Source organism: Macrotis lagotis, chromosome 4 (assembly GCF_037893015.1).
Source record: "Macrotis lagotis isolate mMagLag1 chromosome 4, bilby.v1.9.chrom.fasta, whole genome shotgun sequence".
NCBI classification, from domain to species: Eukaryota; Metazoa; Chordata; class Mammalia; order Peramelemorphia; family Peramelidae; genus Macrotis; species Macrotis lagotis.
In genome coordinates, this window is record NC_133661.1 from 57,840,496 (window position 1) to 57,859,474 (window position 18,979).

The following is an 18,979-nucleotide window of genomic DNA, read 5'->3' on the forward strand; positions in this document are numbered from 1 at the left end:
TTTGCCTTCCAAACTCAGGAGATAACTCTATCCAAATGATTATACTGTACAGAAATTGGGGCAGGATCTGTCATTGAAATAACAACTCTTGATCTCTGCTATTGAAAACCCATGAAAAAAGGTTGGTTTTTACTAATCTGATGCATTGTGTTGAAGACCAAAGACGATCATCATCATAATTATCATCATAATCCATGTTTCTCCATTATGTATTTAAAGATATTGGTCTCTAAATTTCCTCATAGGCCAAATCTTATTGGCCAAGAAATACACTTTCTGGGAATGTATAAAGTGCCTGGGGACTTGCATTTACTTATTGTGGGCACTAGAGAACCATTTGCTACAATGGAAACATTCTTCTAACAGGTCTTTCCAAGATGCCAGACCAGCATTTAGGGAGCAAATGGAAGCAGAAATAGACACTATAGTATTTTTTAAAATTCTTTTGTTGTGAGCCTGAGGAGCTATTGGGTCCTATGTGTGAAAGTGTCATTTTTATAGTGAGGTAGACAGGGAAACTTTAGAGATTGTTGGAAATAATTACCACAAAGCATTTACTTGCCTCCAGTCCTTCAGGTATTTCTATTTCCAAAGCTACTCATACAATAAATTCATTACTTTGTATAGAGAGATAGATATGTAAGTGGTAGCAAATGCCTCTCTATAGAATATCTGTGACTATATATATAAAAATTAACATTTTTACATATAAAGTACAAATACATATCATATATATCACCATGAAGGAATATATATGTGCAGCATATGGACTTCCTTTTGAATATGAATTCAAGCATGGTCAACGTGAAGGCTAAGCCTAATTTTTCAAAGGCAAGCATGTTCACTTGATTGGCATCCATAGCTATGGTGGTAATTATCCCAGGCTAATTTGTCTCTCCTAAAAACATAATGAGACAGTCTCAAAATCTTTTAAGAGAAACACCATTATTAAAGTCTTATTTCCAGATGGAAAAAATAAGACTACATTGGGAGCTGATGAGGAAGGGGTAGGTAGTGCGGGTGGGGATGAACAGACTGTGGGTTGTACAACCCACTGTCTCTAGCTCTTTGCTAGTCTATGGACTGTGTTGGATGAGAAAAGTGTGGGTATGATGTCACTTCTACATGCAACATAAATATCAAAAAGAAAAGAACTGAAACTATACAGAAATAAAGAATCTCTTCTAGAGAAAGACAAGTGGGACTGGACTCTGGGTTTCTAGGAACCCGATTTACTCACAATATATCACTACCAGTGTGCAGTTAAAATAGAGTAGGGCCCGTGTTCCAAGGCAGCAAGAGAAAAAAAAATAAATCAAAAATATGTCAATTATCAGAGATTAAGTAAAATTTCTTCAAACACATCAATTTATACATGATTTGTCCCCTATGATGCTTCCCCTCTCTGCAAGCTTAAAAACTAGGGAAGGAAATATATAAACCATTAGAGCAGGTTTGCTATATAAAAACAAAAGGATCAAAGATTTGACTGAGAGTTTTCATCTCAGGTCAAATTGTGCTTTTCTCTTCCTTGGAGTTCTATGTGGAAATTCAAAGAAATGCAAAAGTTAAAACTACATAAAGACAGAAGGACCAGTTAAGGAGCAAACTGGATTACCACCTTTGAGAATTCCTCTGGACAAAGTGACATGAAATCATACAAATTACTTGACGAAGGAAGATGGGAGGGAACAAACTGTAAAAGGAAGGCCCAGATATTTTCATTATCCTTGCTTTGTGGAGCTGTACCACTCCTAGGTAAATTATTAATCCCTAACCTAACAGGTTTGGACAAATGGCTATGTGGGTCAACTTCTTCCTCAAGTCTTGAAGCTGTCATGTCATATTCTTAACCCTGGTTTTTGATTGGTTGGGAGAGCTGCTGATAATTAATGTCCTTATAATTAAGATTTCTTTGTCACAAAAATACTTCTTGCCCACTTCACTCACCTGCATACAAAGGAAGGTTTATTTTCTAACAATTCCCTTCCCCTCCCCCCCACCCCAACCTGCATCTCACTCTCTCTAATACTGGCTGTTCTGCCTTGTTAATTATGGGAAAAAAATATTTGGACAATCCATTTTGCTGTCTAATATTAGCTTGACAGCTAAGACCTGCAGTGGAGGTGGGGGTAGGGGAGGTAGGGAAATCCAAACAAAACCTTGTCACGTTGGTTTTATCTTTGGGAAGATCGTGCTTTTGCAATGATCTGGACTGCTCATGATTAAGAATCATATGCTTCACTAGCTGAACTAACTTTAAGGGAAATGAAGAGAATAAAATAATTTCTAACAATTATGAGTATTCCCTTCTCTGTCTCCAATGGAGATAATATCTTTTGCTATTGGTTTGTCTGGAACCTAAGTGGAAGAAAATATCCTAGTAAGTCAAATCTTTGCCCTCATCATCTTTCAAAAATTAAAAAAAAAATAGTATATTTACTTTGTTTCCTTTCACTTGACTTGGAGTTATTAGAAGACTAACTGAAACATCCTGGATTGAGTATACCAACCCATCACCTGAGGTCCATAATCTTGGCTTTGTTTTTGTAAATATTTGGATAACTGAATTTCAATATAATTTGTTCTCATTGTAATCCTCCTTATTTTCTCTTATGCATTTAAAACCATTTTTTAAAGGGTCTAAGTAAGGGCTTTGACATACACAGAAGTAAAGAATCTTTGCTTTAGAGTTACAGTCAACCCTCTTCACCTTCCTATTACTTCTTCAACCATCTATGACCTGGTCTTTCTTCTATTAACCTAAATAAGGACCTGGTTGCTTGGACAGTTTTAGGGATTTCCCTTTTTCCTTGAGAGAGTTTAGTTTACTCGAAGAGAGCTGGTTCCTTTCTTCCAAGAAGTTCATGTGCTAATCAATTTGGAGCATGAGCAAATGGTAGAAATCATTTATTCCAACCCCTTCTTTTAACAGATGAGGAAACTGAGGCTTGGAGGGTCAAAACGATTTTGTCACAGATCTTCAGATGACTGAAGTGATCCAGGCAGTCAGTGGGGCCCAATTATCCCCAAGATATGGTGAATTAGAGTAATTGCCCAAGGTATATCTTAGCAGAAAGAACATTCTTCAAAAAAAAGTACGTTTGGTCTCAATTCTACCTGTAACACTTCATGTGACTTTGGATAATTCCCTTCCTATTTCTAGGCTAGTTTCCTTATCTATCAAATGAGGGCATTTGACCAGTCAATATCTAAGATCCTTTCTGGCTCCAACATTCCTTGAGAGATTTCAATAAATCTCTTATTCAGTATGGCCTCTAGTTACCCCCTTCACAACCACTAACCAAAGCCAAAAAAAAATCCCCTCAAAACCATCAAGTATTCATATACAGTTTTATTAAAACAGATAGGTGTAAGGATGGTTTCTATAAGAAAGAGAAATTCCTTTAAGAGTCCCCTTGATATTCATTTATACCATGTTTCACCAGCATAAGAGTGCTAAAGATATGGAAGGAGAAGGGCTCATAATTTTATTTTTCACAGGCCCTGTACCCTCCTGGGGTTTGATATTTTGAAAGGCCTTAGAATGAAAGAATTGTTTCTCTGTGGATTATGTCACACCAAGAAGAAACTTTGGGAAAGTGAGTTTCTTTGTGGAGCCTGAGCTCCCTTTGCAGCCATTAGAGGGATTTCTTTCCACCCAACTTGTGCTTATTATGTCACCTTTTAGGAGTGAGAAGAATAAGAATCTTTGTTATAGCTAATGAAACCCCTTGGTCTGGGGCCACTCTACTACCTAAAGTAACTAGATAGTAGACACTTGCTCGGCCCTTTTGGGACAACTCTCAGAATTCACTCGAAGGATCAATAATAAATCAAGGACTGGTATCCAATCATTCCTTATGTGATGGATCAATCATAGATGTAGTCTCCATTTAATCTATTCATCTTATTTCTACCCCACACTTCTGGATACATTGGGTAATTGCTCACTGAAAGTCTCCAGTCAAAGACTGAATGATTTATTATATATTGCATATTGTGGAGGAAGATTTTTAATTGAATATAGGTTGGACCATGAAGCAACATGGTAGACTGGATAGAAAAATGACTTTGGGAGCCAGGAAGATCTAAATTCTAATCCTGCCACTGTACACACTAATGTGTGACCCTGGGACAACCCAACCTCTTACTGCTCAAAGTATCCAGCTCTCCAAGACTATTAGTTGTAGAGAAGGTACCAACTTGCATTCTTAGTTGCCTCATTGAATAATTGACTACACAAATGAAATCACAGGTCCAGTCTCTATCTGGAGTTCTCATGGCATGCAGTAGATGATCACTGAGAGTCTATGACCCATATTTATTTTCCAAATCAACTTGGACTATTTCAGGATTTAATCTGCTTGCATTCTATTCTGAAGCAATCTAACATTGTCATACTTGGAGATGGTTCCCTCAGCCAAAGGTCCTTGCAGAGAAAACTAGAGAGGTCAGTTTTCCTCCATAAGAGTCATTGGTTTTAGTTAGTACTTCCTGCTAGAAATTAATTTCTCTACAATGTCCTTGGCTGTGACATTTAAGGGAGGGGACATGACTTCTACGACATTATTCAATCACCTCCAGGTTAGAAAGGCAAAAGAATGAGGAACTTAAAGTCAGAAAGACCTGAGTTAAAATCCTTCCCCAAAGACTTGTTGGCTCTGTGATTCTAAGTATCACTTAACTTATTTATTCCTCAGTTTACTCTAGGGTAAACTAAGGATAGTAATAGCACCAACATCATGGGGCTACTGTGAGAATCAAATGGAAGAATATATTCAGAGCTCTGTAAACTTTAAAGTACTACCTGATGTTGCTCATAATACACCTTCCTCTCCATCATTAAAAATGAAGAATGCCTAACTCATTTCTCCTATGGATATGAGTCACTGAACAAACAATGGGTAATAAACTGTTCAACATTTTTAGGAAATCCACTACCTTCAGTCCATAAATATCCCTATATAAAGAACTGTCTTGGAGTTTGCTTTGGAAGGGAAATGAGATAGGCATGCTTCATGCTACTGAATGCAGCCTATTCTACCCTTGGGAGCATCTCTTTGGGGACCACAGAGAGAGAGAGAGAGAGAGAGAGAAAGAAGAAGAAGCAAATGCCTCTTTGGGTGAGATAGAACAAGGATAGTAACTGGACCTATGACAAAGAAATGCAGGTCAGCATCTTCTCAGTCACTCATAGTCTTAGAAAGTAGTCAGAACACTAGGAAGTTTGGTGACTTTCCCAGGGTCACCTTGCCCATATGTGTCATAAGCAAGACTTGAACCAGGTCTTCCATTAGAATATGAACTCTTCCATCAAGTGGGAAGCTCTTTGAAAGTAGGGACAGTCTTTTGCTTTTCTTTCTTTGTATCTCCAGAGCTTAGCACAGTATTTAGAAGTCAATCAATGACTTGACTTCTTTGCCCAAAGACACACTATTTATGCCCTACATCATACAACTTCTCTTGAGTAAAATAATCAAAGTAAATCTGTTTGGCAATGATGTAAGGATAGGATGAAGGAAGATATTCAAATTTAGCTTTTACCCCCTCTTTGGTGACCAGATCTCATAGACCATATCTACCTGAATGATAAATAAAAGAGGTGTCAAATCTCCTTATGATTCAACATTCTAACTTTTAATGTACTCTGTAAGTCCCACTGATCAACAAAATCATCCCACTAGGAAATAAAATTGGCTTAGTTTGAGTTCCCTCTAGCCAAAGGAGGACTACTGAAATTTTACCTGCCCCCCCATTGCCAACCACCCCAACCTCCACCCCAGTTTTTGCGTATTGAATTCTATCCTTTCAGATCTTTGCAAGCACTGGTTTTTAAGTTGGGAAGCCATGAAGATTCATTTCTTTGGGAGGGAAGTGGAGAGGGGTGGGAGGAAGGAAGAGAAAACGGGGAGAGTGGTGGACTGGGCTGATGTGAATGGCAGATTTGCCAACTGAGCAAACAATATTTATTTCCAAGTCCCTTTGTACCAGTGTGTGAAACATAAACACATTTAAGCAAAGTCGTTAAGTGGAACAGTTTCCTTAAGAGATGGGGAAGGAAGTGAAGTTGAGGGGTGGGGGTGGGAAGGGGAGGAAAGGCAGAAGAAATATTACTTACGCCGTTTGCAGCCACATTTTTTTATCCTTTTGGGATCTGTGATGTCATCATGACAGGCTTTGCAGTAAAAAAATGCCCTGGAGAGAGAGAATGGAAAAATTGACACATTTCTTAATCCACCCAAATGAAATGAGTCCCACATTTCCTCCTGCTATGGTGCCAAATTAATGAAACATGCCAGCACTAATTTCCTTTAATCTTTTGAAAGGCTTAGACGTTTAAAGATGGAAGTGTTTGTTGCAAGACCCTTCATTTCAAACATGAGGCTCTGCTCTTCGAGTTAGTGCTTCTTTTAATAAACTTTCATTGGGAAAGTAATTGGGGGAAAGGTTGATAATGTAACCCAGAAGATTAGCTCACTTGTCTTTCATCATGTAGGATACTGCAGCTGAACACATGGAAAATGAAGGCCCAGTCATTAGCAAGGTCATCATTCGCATCTCCCTACTCTTTAGCAGCAAACTAGAGACTTAAGGAACATGGGAGACAGCTGGGGCCATTCCTCACTCAAAATTTACAAAGGTGATGCTTTGAAAAAAAAAAAAACCTTTGTTCATTAAGCAAACAGAATAGTGATGGTTGGGAGAAAGAACAGATGGCATTTGAGTAAGATGGTGAGTCTTTGGGATAGAAAATCCAGCATCAACATCCAAAAGGCAAGATGGCAGTCATATTCCATTACAACTGGAAGGGACCTTGAACATCAGCTGGTCAAATACTGTTGTTTATTTACGAGGACCAGAGAAATGAAATGATTTGCCTAAGTTTATGATGCTAACTAATTTATCCTCCCTAGAAAGGGTGCTCAATTTAGAGTCAGAAGATTTGGATTTGAATCCAGTTCTATTTTTTTTCCTCTATTTCCTTGGATAAATCCCTTGAGCTTTGAGAGTCTCAGTTTCTTCATCTACTAAATAAGGCATTTGCAGTAGGTGATTTCTTAGATCTTGCATAGTTATATATTTCATACTCCAAAAAGGAAACAAACAAAACAAAACAAAACAACAACCCAAAAACCCAGTCAACTCCTGCACTTAAAGAACATATGTATGTGCCCTTGGTGAATGCTTCCCCCTTGATTAAACAAGACTTAACCATCATTCATTTACAAAAAACCCTCAGCCTGGTTCAAAGGATCACTCATTATATGATGTTCAGGTAATGAACCTAATTAATAGAGTATTGTGAAGGACTCAAATGAGGTAATAATAATACAAGTAAGTCTAAAACAATGGATGGTTTTAGTGATGTTATGAAATTCATTTTATTGCATTTTTGGCACCCAGGAGGCATTACCATAATAGATTTAGAACTGGAAGGGACTTTAAGAGGTCATCCAGTTCAATCTCCTCATTTTACAAACAATAATATAATAGCTTATATTTATATACCTCTTTAATGTTTTCAATATGCTTCATAGTGATTATCTTATGCTCATGAGAACCTTATGGGTCTTTAATGCTGCTGATGTTGAGTTGTTTTAGTCATTTCCAACTCTCTTGACCCAACTTGGGATCTTCTTGGCAATAGTATTGGAGGGATTTGCCATTTCTTTATCCAGATCATTTTATAGATGACCAACTGAGGCAAACAGGGTGAAGTGACTTGCCCAAGGTCACATAGCTAGTAAGTGTCTGAGGCCATATTTGAATTCAGGAAAATGAATTTCCCAGACTCCAGGCCTGGCACTCTATTCACTATGTCACCTACCTGCCTTAACCTGTAGTGTAGGGACTATTACTATGTTCATTTCACAAATAAGGAAACTGAGTCTCAATGTTAGGTGTTTTGCTTCCCCTAGATATATGAGAAAAAGAGCAGTCACCCAGGGCCCAAGTGATTTGTGATTACAGCTCTCTTAGTCAAGAGGCAGCTTGTCATAGTGCCTAGAGAGCCTGGGCAAGTAACTAACTTTTTCAGCATTCTGGGTCAGTAGTTCCCAAAGTCAAACTGAGGGTTCCCAACACACTTTTGTGGTATTTACCAGGTCAAAACTATTATCATAATGAAACTAAGATTTTTAATTTCTGATGCAATAAATCAATAGAAGTTCTTTAGGTGTCTTCAATTATTTTGAGGAGCATAAAGGGGTTCTGAGACTAAAATGTTTGAGAATCCTTGCTCTAAGTAACCTCCAAAGATTATATAAATTGCAAATAAATTACCATCCTGGGATAGTAGAGAAAGCTTCCTTACTCACAAATTCCCTATGTAAATGAAATCAATTATTTTTGGGGGTCCTTTACTTTCCTCTAACTGTCTCTGCATAGATGATACCTTGCAGTCCATTGGATACCAAAGACTATTACTAAGTCTGCATACAAATAAATGAGAAAATCCTGTGCTTTATGTCGGTCTTTTGTGCTTGGCCCTGAACAGATTTTCCCCAGGATTCTGATCATTTGAGCCTTCCCCCTCTCCTCTAACACTGTGTCCAATCTGATCATTTGGTTTTTCTACATGCTCCAAGTCATTCATTTCTATTACTTTTTGTAGTTGATGATATAGATCCTTAATAGCAGGTCATCTTAATCAAGTTTTCCGTTGAAAACCAAATAAAAAAAACAACTTGTCTAGTTCCATTCAAATCTCCAAAGTCCTTTCTGTGGTTTTCTGCCCACGTCATCTATTTGAAATCCCCTAACTGACAGTATTTGCCCTAACACCTCCCCCACACCATGGAAAATCACAGCCTGGTCTTGTACTTATTATGTCAGCATGTATTTCTGAATATCATAAAGCACAGAAATGAGACATGTTGCACTACTGAATATAGGGTGTAATTTGTTTCTTGGACCACTCTGTGTTGGTGACGTTCATTAGGGAGAGATGCAATAGGAAAGGGAATTATACAAATGGGACTGGGGGGGAAGTGTAAGTGATTCATATTTCTGCAAGGCTCCCTAGCCTCCAGCTCCTGGAGCAGAGCTGCTGTGTCAAGCTTTTCTGTCTACTAATCTGGACCCTTATGCATTCCTTCTTAATGGGGAGCTTAAAAGAGCAAGGACATCAGCCCTATTTACCAACCTGGCTTGTATTCACTCTGTCCAATTTCCAAGGAGCTATACCGCTGAAAGCAAAGACACAGAAACCAACGGCAGAGGACCCTGAAGGGGGACCAGATTTGATCCTCCTTCTACATATATGGGCAGAAAACTGTCATCAATGGATAGATACTTCTCCCTCCTCAAATTTCCCTAGAGAATCAGTTCTCAAAGTATACTCCATGCATCCCTAAGGGTCCATGAGCCAATATCATGGAATCCACAATGCCAGAACTACTTTCAAAATAATGCTAAAACATTATTCATATATTAAAATATCCCTCCCTTTACCAATTACATATATGGGTGAAACTGCATTTTTTTCCATATATCTCAATAAAAATAAATATAAACAGATTGAATGTGGAAGCAGACATGAGAATCTAGTTGCTCCCTATAAAGCCAGATAAGATATTTACAAAAATATGTAAAATGCCATTCTCTTTTTGAAATATATATCTCTCCTATTTTAAATGTTATTTATGTTAACATACATAGGCTTATTATTGTTGCTTAATGAATTAATAAATACATATTTTACAATTTATCCGTTTTAATTTCTACTATAGAAATATCACTAGACTTAACACACATAAAAAAAATCTCTTTAAGTTCTCAATAATTTTTAAGAGTGTAACAGGAACCTGAGATAGAAAAGTCTGAGAATCACTGCTCTTATATATTTACCTTTTTCTTTCTTTTCCCTAGGTGGTGAAGTGGATAGAGCACTGTCCTTGTGGTCAGAAGGATGGGAGTTCGAATTTAAGCTCAGACACTTGCCATTTACTAGCTGTGTGACCTTGGGCAAATCACTTAACCCTGATTACCCTTGCATCCAGCCATCTCCAGTCATCCTAAATCATATCTGGCCACTGGATCAGATGGCTGTAAAGGAGAAAGTGAGGCTAGGGACTTAGCAGTACCCCCTTACTCAAATCCAAATTATGTGCTTGTCATGACATTATCTCCCTGATGAAGGATAAAATATTTTTTTATACTCCATCTTACATTTTTGTATAATTTGTATATATGTGTGTGTGTATATATATATATATATATATATATAAGTAATACTGTATAATTGCTCATATAATGCTTATCAAAGTCCATTATTAGTCTATAGTTTTAGAGGCAGCTCAGTGAATGGAGGCACAGTGAATGGAATGCCAAAGCATGGAGTCAGAAAGATTTAAGTTCAAATCTTATCTCACTTACTATGTGACCCCAAACAAGTACAACTTCTATTTGCCTCAATTTACCCTTACGTAAAATGGGGATAAAATTAGCAACTACTTCCTAGGGTTATTGTGAGGAAGGGCTTAGGCCAGGACCTGGGACCTGGTGGGTACTTTGTCAATGTTACTGTTATTGTTAACATTAGAATAAAGCCAAGAGACTTCACTCAGGCCAATACTGCACATGAGATAAAAATTTGCCAATTCTCCAATTAAGGCAAACCTGAATCAGTCCATGCTAGCAGTTCAGGGATTTTTTTTTTAATTCACTCCATTTAAAGGAGTACTTAAAAGTGTGAAGTCCTTTGGCATTGCACCTACTGATTCTCCATCTCAATAGATGTCCCCCACTGAGTTTCAGGGTTTGGACAGAACTGTAAAGAAGGAAAGTTGAAATAAAACATCAATATTACCTCTTGACTTCTTTGGCATCACTTGCAATGAAGAATCCTAAGGTACCTTCTTGGATTTTGAGATGGTTTCCAGGATTAATTAATATACTGCTCAGTGAAACACAAACAGAGAAGACAGGATTGTGAGGAGACATTCTAAGGAGAAATTCTGAGGTTACATGATATGATTGCTTCTTATAGGGGGCCCACTAGAAGGGAAGGGATGCGAGGATGCCCAGAGCCATCCTGGCAGATTTGACCACAAGTCCATACTCTCTCTCAGGTCCAAAATCCTTGGCATTTGATCTGATAATGTCATCAATGAAATCTTGTTGGTTCCTCAAGTGATATATCCTGACCATCTTTATAAGGAAACCAAGGCAAAACCAGATGCCAGCAAGCTAATAAGGTAAAGAAATAGTCTGTCCTGCCTACTTTGGCAAGTGGGTTGAACTTCTGGATTTCCCAGGAACTTGCTATGAAATGTCAAAGTCAAAGAATTATCAGTCAAATGAAGCCATTTTAATGTCAATATTTACTTCTAATGACAGAAAGTTAATGGGACCCCTATATGCATACAAAAAAAAATACAAGTATGTACACCAAGTATTGCTGAGGGGCATAGTACAAGACAATCAGTTACCAATGCAGGGAAAAACACAACATCTGCATGACAATGGTAAAAGCAAAAAAAATATGATGAATATTTAGGAAAAGAATAATCACCACACTAACAAATTAATACATCATGCATTTAATTTGATAAGTAGAAATACTAATTGACCTGAGTATGCATATAAAAGTTATGTGTTTGTTATAATCACATGTGAAAGAATCCATAGGTGTCTTTCCCAAGGGCATGGCCATAGTATGTCCTTAAAAATGCTTGCTAAGTTTCTGACTCCCATTTTCAAAGAAATATAATTTATTTCTCTTATATTGTAGTTTTGAATATTTGGAATATTCTCAAATTCTCAAATAGAAAACCTGCTCAAAAGGGCTGAATAATATATATATATATATATAATATATATATATACATAGCTCATATATATACATAAATAAATGTATGTGTAAATGTAATACATATACATTATATCTGCATAAACAGATATGTATACACACATATATATATATATATATTTATGTATATATACAAACTTGTACTTTGATGATGAGAATAAGTAAAGTAAATCTCTTTGGGATGAATAGGAATTGGATCTGTTCCCTTAAATTTAATCACTTAGAGATCAAAGGAGCAGGACATGCTAAGATGCCCTGGATTTACATGGAAATAGCTAATACTTTTTTTTTTTTAGTTTAGAGAACAATTTAAGGAAAATACTAAATACAACTACAGATAACACACAGTTATCCTTAGATCTGCAAATCTATAGTACTTAAGGTTGATTTTTGGAATTAGGTTATAGGAAGGAAGTCATCAAATACTGAAAACAAGAGGGTGATTAGTATCTGACCATTTTTTAGTGGTAAACTCTTTCATGGAAGGGTTGTAGCAAATCAGAGAGTGATTTGTCTGTAATAACATAAGAGTGACCCAGATGAACTTCTGTTCAGTTGGGAGATCTCCCAGTAGGTCATTACTGCAAAATAATGGTCTCGTATCACAAGATTCTCCTAAATACCCAGAATGAGGCATTGTGTCAGAAGGAAGCTGAACCTGTGTCATTGCTGTTATTAACACTAAATAATAGCCAAAAATCCTTGAAGATTTGACTGTTCTGACCCTGGATATATCGGCAGTGATGAAACTATTCACAAATAAGGGAAGTGTGGGTCTAAAGTGATTGCAGTATTGCAAAGAGTCAACTCATATTCATTCAGCAGTAGCTTTTCCACATTGTGAATTAACCATGACTTCTGATCCTCCACTACCCTCAATGACTGGCGGCAAGACTCAGATAGGAAGAGGGAAGAATTAGTCATAAAAAAGATGAATAAACAAGCCTCTGGCTAGCTCAGTGCTTATATTCCATAATCAACAGGATCATAGGATTAGAGATTGATGGCTGGAAGAGACCTCAAAAACCCACCTAGTACAGTCACTTCATTTGACAGCTAACAAAACTGAGACCTGGAATATAGTTAATTGCCCAAGATTACATAGGCAGAATTTGAGTATCTGAGATTCTGAGTACCAGAGGCAGAATTTGAACCCAGATCCTGTGACTCTAGAGGTAGTACTTTATATAATACCATATTATCAATGAAGTTTTATTTTTTAGATATATAATTAGAGTTTCTCCCTCCATAACTGTGAATTGTCAAGAGAAGGCTCCATTTTCAAAGGAATTTCTCATGCAAACAAATAGTAATAATCAAACCTAAGGTTGGATCAGTCATAGTTAACATTATTATTATTATTATTATTATTACAGGTTTTATACTACCTTCATCCTAATAGGATGAAAAGAAACAGCTCATTCTGGGTGCACCAATCACGCAATAGATAGACATCTATTGAGTACCAACTAGCATACAAGCAGATTTGTGGCTGTTTCCCCATTTGGGGGAGAAAATAGAAGCATTTGTTACAAATAGGAATAATGTCCATTTTGATCAATGCTTATTTAATCTAAGTGAAAAAAATCTTCTGAATGACACACAAACATTTGAATTTTGAAGATCAAAAGTAGAATTCTGACATTTATTGACTACTCAGGGAAATTCAAATAAAATACAAAACAAGCCTCTAATATAACCTGGAATGTCTCTCTCTCTTCTCTATATTATCTGCTTCAATCATGTGTATTCCAATCATTGAGCTCATGGTATCATTGTATAAGATAAAGTAGGAAGAAACAAATTTGGCACAAATGAAAAATCTCTTTCATTCTCTCTTTTCTTAACAGGTGAAAGGTTGGACTCAGCATTCTAAAAATGGCCAACAACTTATGAAGACTTTCCTTCTAGTCTATTAAAGTCAAACTAGAGAGTAAGAGAATTAAAATGATTAAGGTCTGGAAGCAAGTAATATCTGATGATGTCATTGGTTACTATTGCTCCTTATAGCCCTTGGTACTAACTAATGAGCTTCCCAGGAGGTAACCAATTTGCATTATAGGTCCTTTTTTTACAGACTGAAATTTCAGAAGTATTTTATTCCAGAAGAACATCTGGACATGGGCAAGCTAATTTGAACTGACTTTAGGCTACAGTGGGATTTCTTTTTTAAACCTTATGCCTCCAAAAGTATCTTCCATAATGTAACTGACTGTATAATTGTACGATACACAAACCCTCCTGTTAGACTTGAAATGGGATGCTTTCAATCATTTCCATTTATGTACAAATAGCATCATTTGTGGAATCCTGATTTATCTATGATTCTCCAATTTTCTGAATGGTAATTTTTGCCAATAAGTCCTGCTCTCGAGAAAAAAGGAAAAAAGTAATTCTTGATGGATACAAAAATTTTGCAACCTACCAAATTCTCCTATTTAGATTCCAATGGACCAAAAGTATATAAAAAAAGTGCTGGCTAGCTATACTATTTGAAAGATTGCTAGGGAAATAATTTATGTTTTTTAATATCTCACCCTGATAAATACTTTAAAGTTTCTATGTACATTCAAAATTCCCAAGGTTCTAAGAGTTTAAAGGAAATTTTCACATATCTCTTCCTTAAAAATATGAGTCTGGTCTAGATTCAAGTGACTCCTATTTGTCAAGTACTTGTTATTTTTTAGATGTTGTTCTTGACCTACCAAAACTTTTTAATCTGCCTTAAAATAAATAAATAGAATATACTGGTTTTGCTTATATCTCTATCCTCTGACTGAGAAAAGAACTCTCCCTGTGGATCACTTTTCATCAGTTTTCTGCAACTGAGATGTTAGCAATGTAGACAGAGTTGTATTTGGGTTCTGGAAAATTCCTTCCTTTTCAATGTATCAATTAGCTGAATTCTAAAAGGGACTTTTTTTGAGCAGTGTTGGCTCATTTCTGCTCTTAGAGAATATCTAATGTATTCTCTTTGTTCTATGAATTTATTCATTCCAAACACAGGGCTTCCTTTTATACAGAGCATCACAAAGTTTGATCTGCTCTTTTTCTTGTTCTGTTGGTTGTTTGCCATTTTGGTCTTTGGCCCTGTCCACATGAGGGATATTACAAAAATTTGGCTTCCCTATGCCTCAAAATGTTCTCACATCTACCCAAGAACAGAACAGAAATGGAAAAGTCATATCCTAAGAAGTGCTGACAACTCCTCTGTTTTACCTCTTTTCTTTGGCAAAAGCCAAAGGTTTTTCCTAAATGTATTTCTTCTTCCCATTAATATAGAATACCGATGAGACATCTAAATAGCTAAAAATTATCATGAGAAATGTGAACACTAATTTTTCTGATAGAAGGGACCATGCCTTTTTTTTTTAGGTTTTTGCAAGGCAAATGGGGCTAAGTGGCTTGCACAAGGCCACACAACTAGGTAATTATTAATTATTAAGTGTCTGAGACTGGATTTGAACCCAGGTACTTCTGATTCCAGGGCTGGTGCTTTATCCACTGTGCCACCTAGCCTCCCCGGACCATGCCTTTTTAATGCAATCCATGGTGTTTTACTTGATATCTCAGATGTAATAGGCACACACACATACACACAGAGTATCAGAGATATTTTGTGGAAAATAGATTCAAACTTTAGGGCTGGAAGGGGATGCTTCATTTTACAGATGAAGAAACTAAGGTACAGAAAAATTAAGGGTCTGTTCAAGGTCACAATCAATTGACAAGCATTTACCAAGTGTTTACTACATGATAGGCATGGTTGTGGGTCTGAGACACACAAAGAGAAAGAATAAAACATTTTTTTCTCTCATGCAGGGACCAGAACTCAATCCTCCATGAACCTAGTCCAGGGACTTCCCCACCAAACAAACCATGCTGCCTTCTAATTCTTCACCATGTTAGGTCACACACTTTTATCAAGGACACTCACTTCATTTTTTGTGTTGGGTTTTTATTCAAATTGATCTTTTCCTCCCTACTTCATTATGAATCATAGTCTCAGCTATGGGTCAAATTTCCTTTTCTTACATTTCCTTAATAGAGAGCTGGTTTTGAAAACAAGTAAATTTTGAATATATCATGTGAGAATTCTCATGAGTCAAGTCTTGTCCCAGAAGCAGCTGCATTTGGTGAATTAATAAGATAGGGAAAACACACCAGAATCCTGTCCTCTTTCTCCCAAATAATGTGGTGCTCACTGTAAAAACCTCACAAATAATAATCACTTAGGACCACTGTGTATGATGAGGTACTTTTAAGCCCTGATTATCACAATTCCAAGAATATTTGAAGCCAAGATCCTTCTGGAAGTTAATTTCTTTTCCATTATTAGATATATGTGAGATCCTTTTGAGGCATAGGAAAACCAAATTTTAGTAAGATCTGTCATGTGGACAGGGTCAAAGATGTGGTACTAGAATAGCAAAGAATCAACAGAACAAGAAAAAAAGCAGATCAAATTACACAAAATTAAGGCACTGTATGTCACTGTCTCTTGACTTGTAAGTTATCTCTCATAACTTGGGAAGTACTTTGTTCTAACTATCCTTTACCTCTGCCATTTAGAATTTCCAGTTTCTCTAGATATGTCAGAACTCCTATATAAGGTATTTTTAATATATCCAGATATGCCTTTCTCCAAAAGTACTTTTAATAAGTATTATGATATTTGTGTATATGTGTATACACACACATACACACATACACACACAGACATGTTATCTCTGTCTATAAAATGTAAACTCTTTGAGGGTCATGACCATATCAGTTGCATTTTTGTACCATTCCTCACAATTCTTATACTAGAACTATTACTTAATAAATACTTGTTAGTTCACTGGTTTGTTGGTGAATAAAAAAAAGTAGAACATGGTTTAAAAAATTTATGCAGATTAGAACAATAGAACTGGATCTGGATTTTGCCTTTATCTGTTGGTTTTTTAATCATGATGGTGAGGAACTCCATGAAAATTATTAATCATATTTCTAAAAATTATAGTAAGTACACAGATATCTAGCTCTTGAGGACTGACAATGATTGGGAGGGGAAACCCAGCGAAAGTACAAATAAAAGAAAAAAGGAAAATAAACAACTTTTCTACCTAGCCTGAATATGTATGATGGGTAAGAGTCCTTATAGTGTAATCCTTCTTGCAAATGCATTGTGCCATTCCCCCAGGTAATATAACATGCTAACAAGCTGCATGATAATACAGTCTTCAATACTATAGTATAAGGAAATATGCCTGCTAACAACCATAAGCTAATGGGAACAACAAGCAAAACAAAAGTAAACAGCAACCATCTAAGATTGGTTCACGACTTCCCCAGAGGAAACATTACCAAGACTAGTAATCCCTATCAGTGCACTGTGCCAGGGACATCTTCTAGTGGTTGGCACTTTATTTGTATCAGTTTTACTTCTAGAGTAGAAAGCAGATGGAGAGAAGTGTCAGAACATACACTGGTTTCCCAGGAAGTCAACTTACAGGCTTCCCTGAGGCTTTACAGTGTTACCACTTAGCATCTACTACTTTTTTTTTCTGGGCTTTACCATTTCTATTGTAAACCTAGACACACATACTTTTACTTGCAACTCAATAAAAGGATTGAGGTGGAAGACAAGTCGACATTCCATGCCACAGTCAAATAATGACAAGCAAATGTGATAACAAAGGTTGCTCCCAGTTTGTCTGACCCAAGTAGAAGGAATGTAAGTAGGGACTGATTTAGCTTGTCACTTCTAAAAATGAATTAGAGTGTGTGTATGTGCTGTGTGTGTGTGTCTGTGTCTTTGTGTGTGTGTGTTTAATTGTTCTTAGGAAAAGAATAATAAAATGGAACTACTTTATCTAATTGGAAGAGAGTTGGGTATTTTGTTCTGGGAGCAAGCCTATTCTACTTTCAGATATGGAGCATGCCTTCATCAGCAACATGCCTTCACCACAAGGTAAGAAGACCCAAAAGCCAACAGTGGAGGTGCAAGCGCTGCACCTCCTGGAAGATCGACTTGTTGCAGTAACTTCTCTGCAGTTGGGTCATATAGCTAATGCCAAACTGACAGGAAGCCACCTCTTTTTTCCACACAATCAACCAGTCAAAACCACAGAATTAGGAGAGCGGGAGGAAGATAAGACAAATGTGAACATACAGACCCACATACAAATAAATACAAGTGAGAAAGATGAAGTTTAAGAAGACACGCAGGTGGAAGACATAATGATATGTTTTCAACCAGATCAACAATTAGGTTTAGAATATTAACCAAGAATGGAGAAGAGAAGGTCACCTAAGGTTTTTGATCATGCTTCATGCAATACCAAATAGCAGTAAAATGGGAGTCTCATGGACAAATGGTGAGACTTGAGAAGTTACATTCAGAAATATGCCAAACACACAAGGAGAAAAAAAAGACATTTTTGCTAGGATTAATGGCACTCTTTCAGTGAAACAATTATGGAAATTATTCACCAAAGAGACTTTGGGAGAAGCGTATTATGATTTTGCTGAGTATTGTACAAGTATTAAATTATTTGAAACTTCATCAGCAAAAGAACAATGACTTGGTCTCTATTATGTGGATAAGGAGACATGACTATACTACAGAAGGTAGACTCTGAAAAAAAGATACAGAGAGGAGATCATTGGGAATGTGGATATGGTAGGCAGACAAAATGGCATCACGAAATTTGGTGGACACATCAACACAATACAAAAAAAAAGACAAAAAATGCTAAAGAGAAAAAAAGTTCTTTTTAAGTGAAATATCAGTCACACCAATGGTGTCAAGACTAAAAATAGGATTGTGTTCCTTCCTGCTGCCCTCCCCCTGCCCCCACCTTTTACAGTTTCCTGCAAAGAAGTTAGTGCATAATCCACAAAAACTAACAAATAAAATCAGAACACCAAATGCTACCACCGATTTAGAGATATATAACCAGGGGGCTTGTATATAAATATACATATAAACATATATGTATATCCACCAGACAAGGGTGATTATATACATATGTGGATATATGTACAGATATTTATATATATACACAGAAAGGTAGGTGTTATCTTCCTGAGTTCTTGACAAAGGGTTAGTCCTGGAGTTAGAAGGAGTGAAGGTAGAGGATTGAGGTTGGAAGGAAAGTTAACGAAGAATGCATACCG

General features: G+C 36.7%; 1 protein-coding gene across 10 annotated transcripts in view; it reads right to left on the reverse strand.

The window, feature by feature from the left end:
• Positions 1 to 18,979, reverse strand: part of KCNMA1 (potassium calcium-activated channel subfamily M alpha 1) — a 637,032-nt gene that overhangs the window by 148,184 nt on the left and 469,869 nt on the right. For all 10 annotated transcript variants that reach the window (XM_074232914.1, XM_074232913.1, XM_074232916.1 and 7 more), the window contains exons 16-17: positions 10,814 to 10,900; positions 6,122 to 6,198 (exon numbers count right to left, since the gene is read on the reverse strand). In XM_074232914.1, coding sequence (XP_074089015.1) covers positions 6,122 to 6,198; positions 10,814 to 10,900 — 164 coding nt within the window. The remainder of the gene's footprint in view (positions 1 to 6,121; positions 6,199 to 10,813; positions 10,901 to 18,979) is intronic.